Genomic DNA, 14128 nt, shown 5'->3' with positions numbered 1-14128 from the left:
TTGCTGAAGCTAGAAGTCGGCAACTGCCAATCAGTGGGCCTCTGCTGTTGAAGAAAGCAGCACAGCTATCCGAAGAACTGGGCATAGAAGACTTCAAAGTAACAAATGGATGGCTAGAGAGGTGGAAAGTTCATAATGGCATAAAATTTAAGAAGCAGCATGGCGAAAAACAAGATGCTGTTGAGTTTGGTGCAGAAAGATGGGTCATGGAAGTGTTGCCATCAGTCATTGGTGGATATGAACCATGTGACTTTTTCAGCACCAATGAGACGGGCCTATACTGGTGTGCCATCCCTGATGGAATATTGGCTTTCAAACACAGCAAAACTGTTGGATTCAAGGTGCCAAAGGAACGATTGACATTGTTGCTCAGTTGCAATATGGATGGTAGTGAAAAGCTCTAGCAACTGGTGATTGGGAAGAATCGAAATCCTCGGTGCTTCAAAAACATTAAAAGCCTGCCTGTTGAATATAAAAGCAACAAAAATGCGACACCGTTCCAGAAGCTTGACAATCTGATGAGAAGGTGTAGGAGACACATTGTAATGCTGTGTAATAACTGTGCCCTCCGAAATCTACTTAATATCTATCTATTTCCAGTCCTAACATTCATGTAACAAGCTTGTCCTATTGAACTGGATAATAAAGACTCGTATCTTTTATGAGTAAGCCTCAGCCCCACCACTCCACCGCTGTGCTATCTTATAACTGCAGGAAGAATTACATGGCACTTCATCATTGGCTGCCCATTTACGTTCAATTCTTCAACAATAAAATACTAATATTTTGTCTGTTTTTTAATTTCTTTCTTTATATAAAAAGGTGATTTGTGTACTTAGCTTTATATCAGCCAACGCCTGGGAGTCTGATCCGACGTGACATGTTTTGCACCGACTAGTGCTGTATCAAGGGTCTCCATGTATAAGAGGAAAAAGGAAGCTATTAAGCTTTCTTATTTCTAATCTTAATGTATATTTTCTGTAAACCGCTTAGAACCTAACGGATGTAGCGGTATATAAGAAATAAATTACATTACATTACATTACATTAATGTCTTTCGTGTCAAGCTACCCCTCCTAATTCATGCCCTTTCATTGCCTCACTCTAGTTTGTATAAAGAGAAAGATGGCGACGGCATCTAACCCCAGAGTTTAAATACTACATCGTATCATTAACTATCTAGTACCTCCCCCTGTGTCTCATTGGCCCAACCTCTACCCAATGACTGAAATCCATTCTATTTCCCCATTCAATCCATGTGGTTCCACAGTATCCAATTAAAAAATATATCTCCTGGCATAGCTCCTAGGAACCGTAGCAGTCTGCGATCTACCCCTTTGTGGATGAACCAGGGGAGAGATGGCTCCCGAACCTAAAGACCCGATTCAATCTGCAGGCTGTCCGGAGGGTTTACTGCAGTTTCAGGCTTACAGAGCACCTCCAAAAGCAGACAAACTTCAAAATGTCTGCGATCTCCTGCCGAAGGATCACTCGCACAGAGTTGATCCCCAGCACGTGGGCAAACCCGCGGAAAAAAAAAATGAAAAAGAACTAGGAATTGAAAACAAATCACGAGCAGAATTAACTGAAATGAAACCAAGCAGTGAAGCTGAAAGAGGGCAGTTGCCCAAAGGAGAGGGATCACCTTTTAGTTGCCCTGCAGCTGAAGCTATCAGAGATGCAAGATCCCATCTGTTCAGCCTCCAGAGAGATTTGCACAAGAAGTGAGAATTATATAGACACAGAAATATCTTCCACTGCCCTGCTGATCCCCAGTGCTGGGAAGCTCTCATTTACACACACTGCTACACGGGACAAGCAGAAGAAGAAATGAGCTCGGCGCTGTTCAATCCATCCCTCGAACTTCAAAAAAGAAAGGGAAGAAGAAAGAAGGAGACCCTGGCAATAATTTTATTTTCTGTTTTGTGATTACAATATGTCAGATTTGAAATGTGTACCCCGCGAGAGCTGGGGTTAGACAGCGAGCGTGAACTAGGACCTAAAAGAGAGAGGAAAAGTCTTTTTTATTTATTTTGTTTACACCACAGAGCCAGCGTGGGGTTGGAGAGGTTGTAACCCTATACTTCTACTAAGACTAAGGGGTCCTTTTATTAAGGTTCACATTTAGGTCGTGCTAAATCGGTTAGCATACCTTAATAAAGGTACCTCTAAGTATCTTAAAAAAAAAAAATTTGGCCCGTGACTTAGCCTTTTTTTCAGATTTCGGCCCCTTATTTGATTGAGTTTGACACCCCTGCAGTAAGAGGTGATGCATTAGGACTTCCAGAGCACCAATTGTGTCCTAGATCAAACTATTAGGTGTCACTTTTAAGCAGTGACCACAACCCCTTCCTCCTAAGGGGTTGTCAACTATGGTAAGTAACACAAGAGGGGGAGTTTTCAACTTGGATGACAATACAAACTGGCTGTAAGGAATTATAATATAGGATAATCTTGTGAGATTTAAGAACTGGACAACTACATGACAACTTAATTTGAAGTATATAAGTGCAAAGTACATGCTGCCTGGTGCCAAGCTAAAGTTTAGCACTCAACAAACAGACAATGGTATTATTCTGGAAATACGGTATTTGGTAGTGACAAAAAAAAATTAAAAGTAAATAGAATGCTTGGAATAATTGCAAAATGTAATAGAGAATAAAACAGGAAAAATACTGTAATAATGCAGTACACAGTACCAAGCACTCCCACTGTGTATCAGATTCAGCTATTACAGTTTTTACTTTGAGTTTAATTAAGCACGTTTGAAGCTTTATCACTTGTAGAATTATAACTTAAGGGCTTTATACTTAATAAGGTGTGGTTAATTAGTTTCATTAAAGCTGGGAAGACTTAAAATGTGAGACAATGGGAATCTTGATTCATTTTCTGGTTAGCTGTGGCTTTACAAGTGACATAACATCAACCAGTCTTGAGATCAATAGAACACCAGTATATCAGTAGTTGCTTAAAGAATTGCAAAAAAAATTGGTAGTAATTTAAAGAAATATTTATTTACGGAAAAGGTGGTAAATGCATGGAATGGCCTTCTATTTCAAGAAAGCACTGGACAAATGCAGAGGATCTCTGAGGGAGAGAAGGGGATTGTAGGGCTTTGTAAATATGGATGGGCAGACTCAATAGGTGGTATGGTCTTTATCCAAAGACAAGCAGGCATTATATTCTCACATAGAAAAATGATGGCAGATAAAGGCCAAATGACCCATCCAGTCTGCCCATCCATTATCTCTTCCTCTCTCTAAGAGATCCCACATGCCTATCCCAGGCTTTCTTGAAATCAGATGGTACAGTTTAGGAGGTGAAGAACTTATGTGCATGACATAAAAGTGGGTGGTTGTATATGATGATCTTAAGGTGGCCAAACAGGTTGAAAAGGTGATTGTGAAAGCTAGAAGGATGCTAGGGTACATAGGGAAAGGTAAAAGACTTTGGTGAGACTTCATTTAGAATATTGTGTACAATTCTGAGGCCACAACTTCAAAAAGATATAAAAAGGATGGAGTCGGTCCAAAGGAAGGCTACTAAAATGGTGCGTGGTCGTCATCATAAGGTGTATAGAACAGACTTAAAGATCTCAATATGTATACTTTGGAGGAAAGGTGGGAGAGGGGAGATATGATAGAGACATTTAAATACCTACGTGGTGTAAATGTGCATGAGTTGAGTCTCTTTCATTTGAAAAGAAGCTCTGGAATGAGGGGGCTTAGGATGAAGTTAAGAGGTGATAGGCTCAGGAGTAATCTAAGGAAATACTTTTTACAGAAAGGGTGGTAGATGTGTGGAACAATCTCCCGGAAGAGGTGGTGGAGACAGAGACTGTGTCTGATTTTAAGAAAGCATGGGATAAGCTTGTGGGATCTCTTAGAGAGAGGAAGAGATATTGGTTTCTGTTGATGGGCAGACTGGATGGGCCATTTGGCCTTTATCTGCCATCATTTTTCTATGTTTCTATAATGCCTGCTTGTCCTTGGACAAAGCATAGTTACCCACCTGTAGCAGGTGTTATCTAAGGACAGCAGTCATATATTCTCACAACCCTCCCTCCTCTAGTTGGCTTCATAGGTTTGTTACTGAACAGATGGTCCTGCAAACCAACATTGGGTGGGAAGGCACCAGCATGCGTGTGGTATGGGCAGTCTTAAACTTTTAAAGTGCCGGTTTCCATGGATGACATCATCCACATGTGAGAATATATGCCTGCTGTCCTTGGATAACACCTGCTACAGATGCTTTTTGTGCCATAATTTTCTATGTTTATATGTGTTTCTCTCTCTCGAAACAGGAATGTAATGAAGGCTACATGAGTAAAACACTTTTCCGATCAAAGGTCTTGTGCACAGAATTGGAACTGGAGAAGAATGCTGAAGAAGATGAAGCATGTATTACCACTGATGAGGTCAGTGTTTGTAAATGCACTTTATTGGGGGATTAACATCAAGGTTTTCAATTTTTTTAAAATTACATTGCCTGAGAATCTTGGAATTTATTGTATTAAAAGAAACAAGCTGAAATTAGAGGCAAAAATGAACCTCTCACATTTCACTTAAGGGCTCTGACCTTCCTTTTTTTAAAAATGTGTTTGTTTAAAAGAGTGTACTTGAGTATGATTGATTTTGTCCTATCTGAACTTGTAGTTCTTTTCTAATACCTATTGTGTAGATTGTTAATCACTTTGCTCTGCATACGAAATTAAAGGCGGTATAGAAAGTCTTCAATAAGTAAATAAATAAGTCTAATTCTTGGGGAAATGACAAAATATGTCCTAGTTTGTTGGTTTCTATGCCTACTTAAGTATTATAAATCATACCCTTCTTGACCATTTTTCATTGTGCTTGAAAAACTACATGATGCTTTATGCCTAAACAGCTGCTCAGTGGTATAAATTAATATCTGGATTTTTGATTAAAAAACCAAAGACTGGTCTTAGTGACATTTGGAGCATTGAGATAAAGCATTAGATTACTGCATCTCAATGGCCATGAATTTGAATTTGGATGATGAGATGTATGATGTCTGCATCTATGAGACAATCATGGTTTTTCATGTTACATAGAGCTTTTTGGACCCCTGTTAGGTTACAGAAATTAGATAGTTCAAAGTCTAATAGATGCTGGCATTGTCATCTTGAAGCTGGGACGCTAGATCATCTATTGTACTATTGTCCTTTGATACTTAAATTTTGGAGATCCATCTGGGATCAAGTGAACAATTTATTGAAAAATTCAGTGGCATTGATGTACGATACCATTCTATTTGGTACGTTAATGAGAGCTAAGAGCCAAATATCGGCTCGGAATAACAAGCTTTTCTTTATAATGACAGGGGTGGCCATACAACTTATATTGAGGAATTGGAAGAACTGGGACAGATTAAATTACACCTTTTGGTGGGAATCTCTTTGTCATATTTTTAAAACTGAACGTCTGATGGCCATACAACATGGGCGATATAGGAAATTTTTGAATGTTTGGGAACCATTGACTAAATTTTGTAAGGAATAATATCTGATTTTATTTATGGATCTTTAAACATACACATCCAGGGGGGGGAGGGATTTACATTAGAATTGGATTAAGGAAATTTATGGAATGTTTCTTGTAAGTTTTATTTTACTTGATTGTTGGGAGGGAGGGTGGGGGAAAATAATTGTATATTATTCTCTGTAAGTTCATTGTGCATTTCTTGCAATATTATTCATAGATGTTGCTTGCACAATTATAGTTCGGAAATTCAATAAAGATTTAAAAAAACCAAACCAGCATCCAGTGACCTGAAACCTGCTAGCTGTTTTAAAGACTTTTGGGAGCTAGACAATAAAACATGCTTAAACAAAAACTTAACTGTTGAAATTCTTAAAACTTGAATGTATATAACATGGTATACATGCTAGTGAATTCTGAAAGAATTAGTACCATGGCTACAATGGGGCATTAAAATTTAAAGTATAAAGTGAAATGCATTGAATATGCATGAGAGAGATTTTCATATAATGGAGGAGACAGGCATGCAAATATGTCTCATGCATATTCATTACGGATATCCTGAAAACCCGACTGCCTGGGGGGTCCCCTAGAACAGGGTTGAGAACCACTGTCCCAGGCTCTACTAACAGAAACTTCCTCTGAAGACGCCCAGAACTGTTTGCTACCAAGTAGAGGCATTTCTGAGCCACGTATGTTCAGTTTTCTCACAGGTGTAAAATTGAGTATGTGTGGTGTGCTGATGACTACCAAGCAGGGCAGTAAGGAGTTCTGGGTGCCTTCAGTGGTGGTCTTAAGCTAGTGGGGCTTGAGAATCTCCAGCAGCTAGTTCATTATAGGTTTGATAGCAAATAGACACTACATTTTAGAAAAACAAATTAAGTTTTTAAGCTTGTGTTTGATTGCTTTAAGTACATTTTATTGTTTGCTTTCAAATATTATTGTTGGTTTATCTTGACACACACTTTGCAATATTGTTGATTTGCGTTTCATATTACATTGTGGTCTGTTATAAGGAAGCTATTTCAAAGCAGTAATCAAAAGATTTTATGTGGGCAAAAATCAGGATTTGATTTTTTACAAAAACTGCTAAATTTTAGTCTGTACAGTGCTCTAGCCTGTTCATTAATAATTTAGTAAATGTCATCAGAAAAAGGTTTATACACATGCATTATAAATTCATAAGCAAAAAACAAAAGGAACTGATCCCAAAATATCCACAAAGAAGAAAATCCAGAGAAAACCAAAAAAACTCTGGAGTGACGATGTTCCCAAATGGACTTTATTTGAAAGTATCAAAGTTCCAAAGGTACACTAAAATCATCCACATAAAATAATTCCATCCACATAAAAGTAAATCATCCACATAAGAGCCTTAAAGGACCTAGTCTGCTAGGTATACAGGACCCAACACTGTCCACGTTTTGACAAAAAGTCTTCTTCAGGGGTCCTTGGGGGTCCTATAAAGGTGAGTATGTGGGAAACAATTGTGTGGTGAACCGGAAGTGAGACACTGCTTGCAACTAATTAGCTAGTGGTTCTGCATGGGCAGGAGCGAAAGAAGGTCGCTCATGCCATGATTTTCCGCTGGATCACCAGGGATACTGAAGGTACATGGGGAAGGCGGGAGCGAGATAAATATAATTAGAATAGCGCTGGGAAAGGAGACGGGAGGGATCCCTCCTGTCCCAGCCTCCACTGGACCACCAGGGTTACATAAGGTATGTGAGGGAGGCAGGAGGAAAGCATGCACATGAACTGATTCATTAAAGGAAGAAAATGCTTTCAGCATGGGAGTTTTGGTGGGCAGTGGGCGGTGGCCAGAGGTACCCTAGAGGTGGTAGTAGTGGTCTGACTGTGGAGGTCAACTTAGAAACATAGAGAAACATAGAAATAGACGGCAGATAAGGGCCACGGCCCATCAAGTCTGCCCACTCCAATGACCCTCCCTATCTATCTTTGCGGATAGATCCCACATGTTTGTCCCATTTGGCCTTAAAATCTGGCACGCTTCTGGCCTCAATAACCTGAAGTGGAAGACTATTCCAGCGATCAACCACCCTTTCGGTGAAGAAGAACTTCCTAGTGTCACCGTGCAGTTTCCCGCCCCTGATTTTCCACTGATGTCCCCTTGTTGCCGCGGGACCCTTGAAAAAGAATATATCCTCTTCCACTTCGATGCGACCCGTGAGGTACTTGAAAGTCTCGATCATATCTCCCCTCTCTCTACGTTCCTCGAGTGTGTAGAGCTGCAACTTCCCTAACCGCTCCTCGTATGGGAGCTCCTTGAGTCCCGAGACCATCCTGGTGGCCATTCTCTGGACCGATTCCAGTCTCAGTACATCCTTGCGGTAATGTGGCTTCCAAAATTGCACACAGTACTCCAGGTGCGGTCTCACCATGGATCTATATAGTGGCATAATGACTTCAGGTTTACGGCTGACGAAACTCCTGCGTATGCAACCTATGATTTGCCTTGCTTTGGATGAAGCTTGCTCAACTTGGTTTGCAGACTTCATGTCATCCCTGACAATCACCCCTAAGTCTCTTTCTGCTTCAGTTTTTGTCAAGATCTCGCCATTTAGGGTGTAAATCTTGCATGGATTTCGGCTTCCCAGGTGCATGACTTTGCATTTTTTGGCATTGAAACTGAGTTGCCAGGACCTAGACCAGCGCTCCAGTAGAAGTAGATCATGCATCATATCATCTACCATCGAATTTTTGTCTGTTGTGCTCTTGTTCACTAAATTGCTTAGCTTGGCATCATCGGCGAATAATGTTATTCTTCCTCGGAGCCCTTCTGTCAAGTCTCTTATGTAGATGTTGAACAAGATTGGGCCCAGGACGGAGCCCTGTGGCACTCCACTTATCACCTCCGACATTTCGGAGGGGGTGCCATTCACCACCACCCTCTGAAGCCTACCTCCAAGCCAGTTCCCAACCCAATTTGTCAATGTGTCGCCCAAACCTAAAGAACTCATCTTGCTTAGCAACCTGCGGTGTGGTACGCTATCAAATGCCTTGCTGAAATCTAGGTAGACAATGTCCAGGGACTCACCAGCATCCAGCTTCCTCGTCACCCAGTCAAAGAAGCTGATCAGGTTGGATTGGCAGGATCTCCCCTTAGTAAATCCATGTTGGCGGGGATCCCGTAGTTTCTCCTCGTCCATGATTCTATCCAATTGGTGTTTGATTAGGGTTTCCATTAGTTTGCTCACTATCGATGTGAGACTCACTGGTCTGTAATTTGCCATCTCCATCTTGGAGCCTTTCTTGTGGAGTGGGATGACGTTAGCTGTCTTCCAGTCCATCGGGACGTTACCTGTACTAAGGGAGAGATTGAAGAGCGCGGACAGCGGTTCCGCTAGGACATCACCCAACTCCCTGAGCACCCTAGGGTGTAGGTTGTCAGGCCCCATTGCCTTGTTGACCTTGATTTTTGACAGCTCGCAATAGACGCTGCTGGGTGTAAACTTGAAATTACTAAAAGGGTCAACTGATTTAACCCTTGTTTGTGGCTGAGGGCCGATTCCCGGCGCCTCGCGGGTGAAGACTGAGCAGAAGTATTCATTTAACAGTTGGGCTTTTTCCGAGTCCGTTTCTACATAGTCTCCGTCTGGTTTTCTGAGACGTACTATCCCTCCCGAGTTCTTATTTCTGTCACTGATATACCTAAAGAAAGATTTATCTCCTTTCTGGATGTTCTTTGCTAGGGACTCCTCCATGCAGAATTTGGCCTCCCTAACTGCTGCTTTGACGGCCCTTGACTTGGCCAGATATTTTACTCTAGAGTCCTGTGTCCCTGATTGTTTGTAAGAGATGAATGCTTTTTTCTTCTCTTTGATGATGTCCGAGATCTCCGTAGAGAACCACTGTGGCTTGTTGTTCCTATTCCGTTTGCTTACTGATTTAACATAGCGGGTTGTTGCTTCCTGTATGGTGGCTTTCAGAGTTGACCACATTTCTTCCACGCTGTCAGTGTCTGCTTGGCTTTGTAGCGCCTGGTGAACGAAGTCTCTCATGTCTTGGAAGTTTGTGTCTTTGAATTTGAGAACCTTGGTCATTGAGGTAGATTTTGTGAAACCTTTCCTGAGATTGAACCATATCATATTGTGGTCACTGGAGGCCAAAGTTTCACCCACCGAGACCTCTGTGATACTTTCCCCATTGGTAAGTACTAGGTCCAGTATTGCCTGATCCCTTGTTGGTTCAGATACCAGTTGCCTGAGTCTTGCTCCATTCAAAGAGTTTAATAGCTTCCTGCTGTTGCCGGAAGCAGAGGAAAGTGTGACCCAATCCACATCAGGCATGTTGAAGTCACCTACCAATACTGTGTCACCCCGCAAGGTGATATTCTCTATATCTCCAATTAATTCCTTATCTAGGTCATCTTGATGTCTTGGGGGTCTGTATACTACGCCAAGATACAGGCATTTGTCCTTCCCTCTGGCCAAATTTACCCAAAGGGATTCCCCAGTGGCGGTCTGTTTGATTCTGATTTTTCTTCTATTGCAGCATGCCTTGCTAAGCAGCTTCCTGTACTATCTCATACAGTATATCATGATAGTCTTGCCCAGAGCACTTCAGCCTTTTCTATTTGATTTAGTGAGTAGATGGAAAATAAGTAAAGGCTGGAAAAACACCTTTGAGTGACACACACAAACTGTGATATTGATGGTTTAACATGCTGCAGAACTGATGATCTCTGATGTTGGCAATCAATACATTGACTTAAAATATGTTTCATTGTTATTTTAAATTGTCAGAAATCCTAGGAGGTAATATAATTTGTACTTTCTTATTTACTTTTAACCTCTGTTCTAGTCTGTAACATGTTCCATAAAGCATCTTCATAAAATATTAAGTGTTGACATCTATGATCACCATTCTTTTCCAGAATTTAAGTGAACATGAAAATAAGGAACATAAGGAAGTAATGGTAGTGGTTGTACCTGGTTAGTATTCTCCTTGGATGACTGTGTCATCATGGCTTACATTAACCTCTCTGCAGCTCGTAGTACTTTAAGATCAGTCTGGGCTGCAATCCCGTTTACCACTTTCATTTTATCCTTGGCTTTGTCTGCTGCCCTTTCTCAAGTCTCCTCTTTTATCTCTACTGTTTTGAAGGTGCCGATATTAAGTAAGACTTACATATGCAGCTATATACATAAAACTTAATTTAGACCAGAGATGTTTGCTGTTTTCCAAGCACGGGCCAGTGTAAAAAAAACAAACCAAAAAACAAAACAATGTGAGATCTAAGACCACCACCTGACTAAGTGGTACCTACTCTGTCAACCTCCTTCATCTTGTCTCTACCTCCATCCCCTTCAAGATGGCGCTCTCCCACTATACTTTTTCTTGAGGCTTGTTTTTGGTACCATCTTTTGAATAGCTAGTCTGTTTGAGTGTCACATTACATGAATGAGTTTGAACTTATGAGTTAGGATTTTGGGGAGCACATAGCGCTATTAAACAGAATACAGATCTCCTTCCATATTCACGGGGATTGGTGGTGCAGGCCCCTCCCCCATGTTGTGACCAGTCAGATGCAAGCCCTGCCAGAATTCTAGATAAACTAAAAAAAACAAGGGTAAAAGTAGAAACCCGGCATGAAAATTCCAGGATCTTCCAGGATGAGTTTGAGGAAGATAATATAAGCCTCCACCAGGGGAGCTCTAGAGGCCCCTGGTCTACTGCTGACACTGCCAGATCAGACCACGCCCCTAGGGTAGATAAGCCAGCAGTGGCATTCAAACAAGGAAGCCGGTTAGGGAGGAAGTTTGGGTCTTGCCTCCCTAAAGATCCACCTAAGCCAAACAGGGACAACCGTCCTGTTCCCATGGATTTGACTGAGACTGAACCAGCTAAGGACTTGTCAGGTCTCAGCGAGGAACCTATGGATTTTGAGGAAGCCTGTGCTGGCTTGGAAACCAATTATCCTGAGAGTATGCAGGTGGACTTGGCTTGTTGCCACAAACAGTGAGTGTTATTGCTGTTGAACTGTTTGTGTGCTGTTTTTCTTTTCCTTTTCTCTAAATTGCTGGTTTTTGGTTTGTTGTGAGAAAGCTTAGTGAGATTGGGGAGAGGTTTTGCTTCCACCTTGGGAGGGAATTTTGAAAAGCTATCTGTTGGCTTTAATTTGCAAAACCTAATGCTATCTCCTATTCCTGGCATTACCATAAACCTGCCAGAGGCTTTATTTTGTTTTAAGCACTGTGGAGTTGCTAGAAACAGTGCACTGAACTGTATTTTTGTATATTGCACAAGCTACTTGGATTTAGTTATAAGCACTGTGGAATTGTTGGAACCAGTGCACTGAACTGTATTTTTTGTATATTGCACAAACTACTTAGGAGTAGGCTTGTGCTGGTTGAGGAGAGCTGAACCCTTAGTTGCCATCTTGGACTTTATTTTGTTTTTTTTGCCTTTTGCATTTTGCTTTGCTGGTGTTTTGGCCTACTGATATTTGCATCTTTTCTGATGAACTGTTTAACTTTATGTTGGAGATCAGTAAAGCTGAATTATATTTTCATGAACCTGATTTGTGAGTTTTGATTTTCTGGTTAACTCCAGTCCAGTCCTGCAGGGTGACTCCATCCCGGGTCACACGCTAATGTACTGTGTTTTGTAGCCACCTGTATCTCTACTGAGCCCTGCTCTGGGCTACAGGGGTGGCCACAATGTGAATACCATGAATTTACGAATGTGAGCTATGGTTGGAGAAGACTGTGTGTGGTGGAGGTATTTGTTAAGGAGGGCCTTGAATTAAAGTGGACTGAAAATTCTACAGGAGCTGAAACAAACCTAGGAATCTCTAAGGGTAGAAATTCCATGTGTAAAGGAGAAAAGGATGGTGATAGGAGTGTACTACCGTCCAGGATGAAAGGATAGATGCCAAAATGTTATCAGAAATTAGGGAGGCTAACAATTGGGTAACATAATAATAAAGGGTGATTTCAGCTATCCGATATTGACTGGGAAAATGTAAGATCGGGGCATGCTACGGAGATAAAATTTCTTGATGAAATCAAAGACTGCTTTATGGAGCAGCTGGTTCAGGAACTGCAAGAGACGAAGCAATTCTAGACCTAGTTCTTAGTGGAGAGCATGAATTGATGCTGAAGGTAATGCTGCTGGGATCGTTTGATAACAGTGGTCATATCTGATATAATCCTTGGAATAATTTCACACAGGAAATCCAATACAACAGCATTTCCCGTATTTTTTGCTCCATAAGACGCACCTGGCCATAAGACACATCCTAGATTTAGAGGAGGAAAACAAGAAAAAAAACATTCTGAACCAAATTCTCCCTGCCAGGCGCTGCACCCAACCCCACACTCCTTGCCAGGCTCTGCACCCTGTCCCCCATCTGATGGTCTAGTGGTAGGCCGGGACAGGGCACAGGGCAGGCAGGCCTAGTGGCAGGCGAGAACTGACAGCAGCTATTCACGGAGTGGTGCGGGACAAGGCAGGTACGTGAAAATCTATGCGCCACTCTGATGCTGCTGCAACTAGTTCGGGAGTCAACCGGAGGGAAGGGCTGGATCGCTGGACTGCCGGAGGAACTAAAATAAGGTAACGGGGTGGGGGGTGTTTGGGGTTGAATATTCGCTCCATAAGATGCAAAGAGTTAAATGAATTCTTTGCTTTGGTCTTCACTGAGGAAGATGTGAGGGAGTTACCAGTGCCACAAATTGTATTCAATGCTGATAGATCACAGAAACCGACAATGAAGATATAATGTAGTGTCTCGCAAACCTTTTCGAGCCGGGGCACACTAAACTTATTGTCCCTGGTTCAAGACACCAGAAGTGCACGTGACATCAGCGTGCCAATGTCAGTGCATGCGTAAGGGCCCTTTAAATAGGCCTTGCACTGAGAGAAGGACCTGCACTGGGGAGAAGGGCTGTCAGAGAGAAGAGGTGCCGGCGTTAGGAGATTGCTTACAGGACATACCTCTTTGTGAGGTGCCGGCACCTCTCCTCTTCCCCAGTGTACTGTGGCACACCTGAAATCTCAGGAGGCACACTGGTATGCCGCGGCACACAGTTTGCGATACACTGATATAATGAACAATTGAACAAATTGAACAATAGTTTAACAAATTGAACAATAGTAAATTACCTGGATTGGATGGTAATCCAAGTGCTGATAGATTTGAAAGATGAACTTGCAGAGCTATTGTTAGTGATTTGTAATTTTTCTCTAAAATCCAGCATAGTACCGGAAGACTGGAGGGTGGCCAATGTGATGCTGATTTTTAAAAAGGATTCCAGAGGTGATCCGGGAAATTATAGACCAGTGAGTCTGATGTCTGTGCTGAGTAAAATGGTAGAGACTATTATAAAGAACAAAATGACAGAACATATACATAAGCATGGAGTAAGAACATAAAAATAGCCTTACTGGGTCAGACCAATGGTCCATCAAGCCCAGTTGCCCGTTCTCACGGTGGCCAATCCAGGTCACTAGTACCTGACCAAAATCCAAGGTGTAGCAAAATTCCATGCTATCAATAAAGGGCAAGCAGTGGCTTCCCCCTTGTCTTTCTCAATAGCAGACTATGGACTTTTCCTCCAAGAACTTGTCCAAACTTTTCTTAAAACCAGTTACGCTATCCG

General features: G+C 41.8%; 1 protein-coding gene across 1 annotated transcript in view; it reads left to right on the top strand.

Annotated features, from left to right (window-relative positions):
• Nucleotides 1–14128, top strand: part of ATG10 (autophagy related 10) — a 218283-nt gene that overhangs the window by 24151 nt on the left and 180004 nt on the right. The window contains exon 3 of the mRNA XM_033923911.1: nt 4304–4417. Coding sequence (XP_033779802.1) covers nt 4304–4417 — 114 coding nt within the window. The remainder of the gene's footprint in view (nt 1–4303; nt 4418–14128) is intronic.

This window comes from Geotrypetes seraphini, chromosome 1 (genome assembly GCF_902459505.1).
Source record: "Geotrypetes seraphini chromosome 1, aGeoSer1.1, whole genome shotgun sequence".
Lineage (NCBI taxonomy): Eukaryota > Metazoa > Chordata > Amphibia > Gymnophiona > Dermophiidae > Geotrypetes > Geotrypetes seraphini.
Note: the sequence above shows the minus strand (reverse complement) of the source record. Positions and strands in the feature narration are given on the sequence as shown.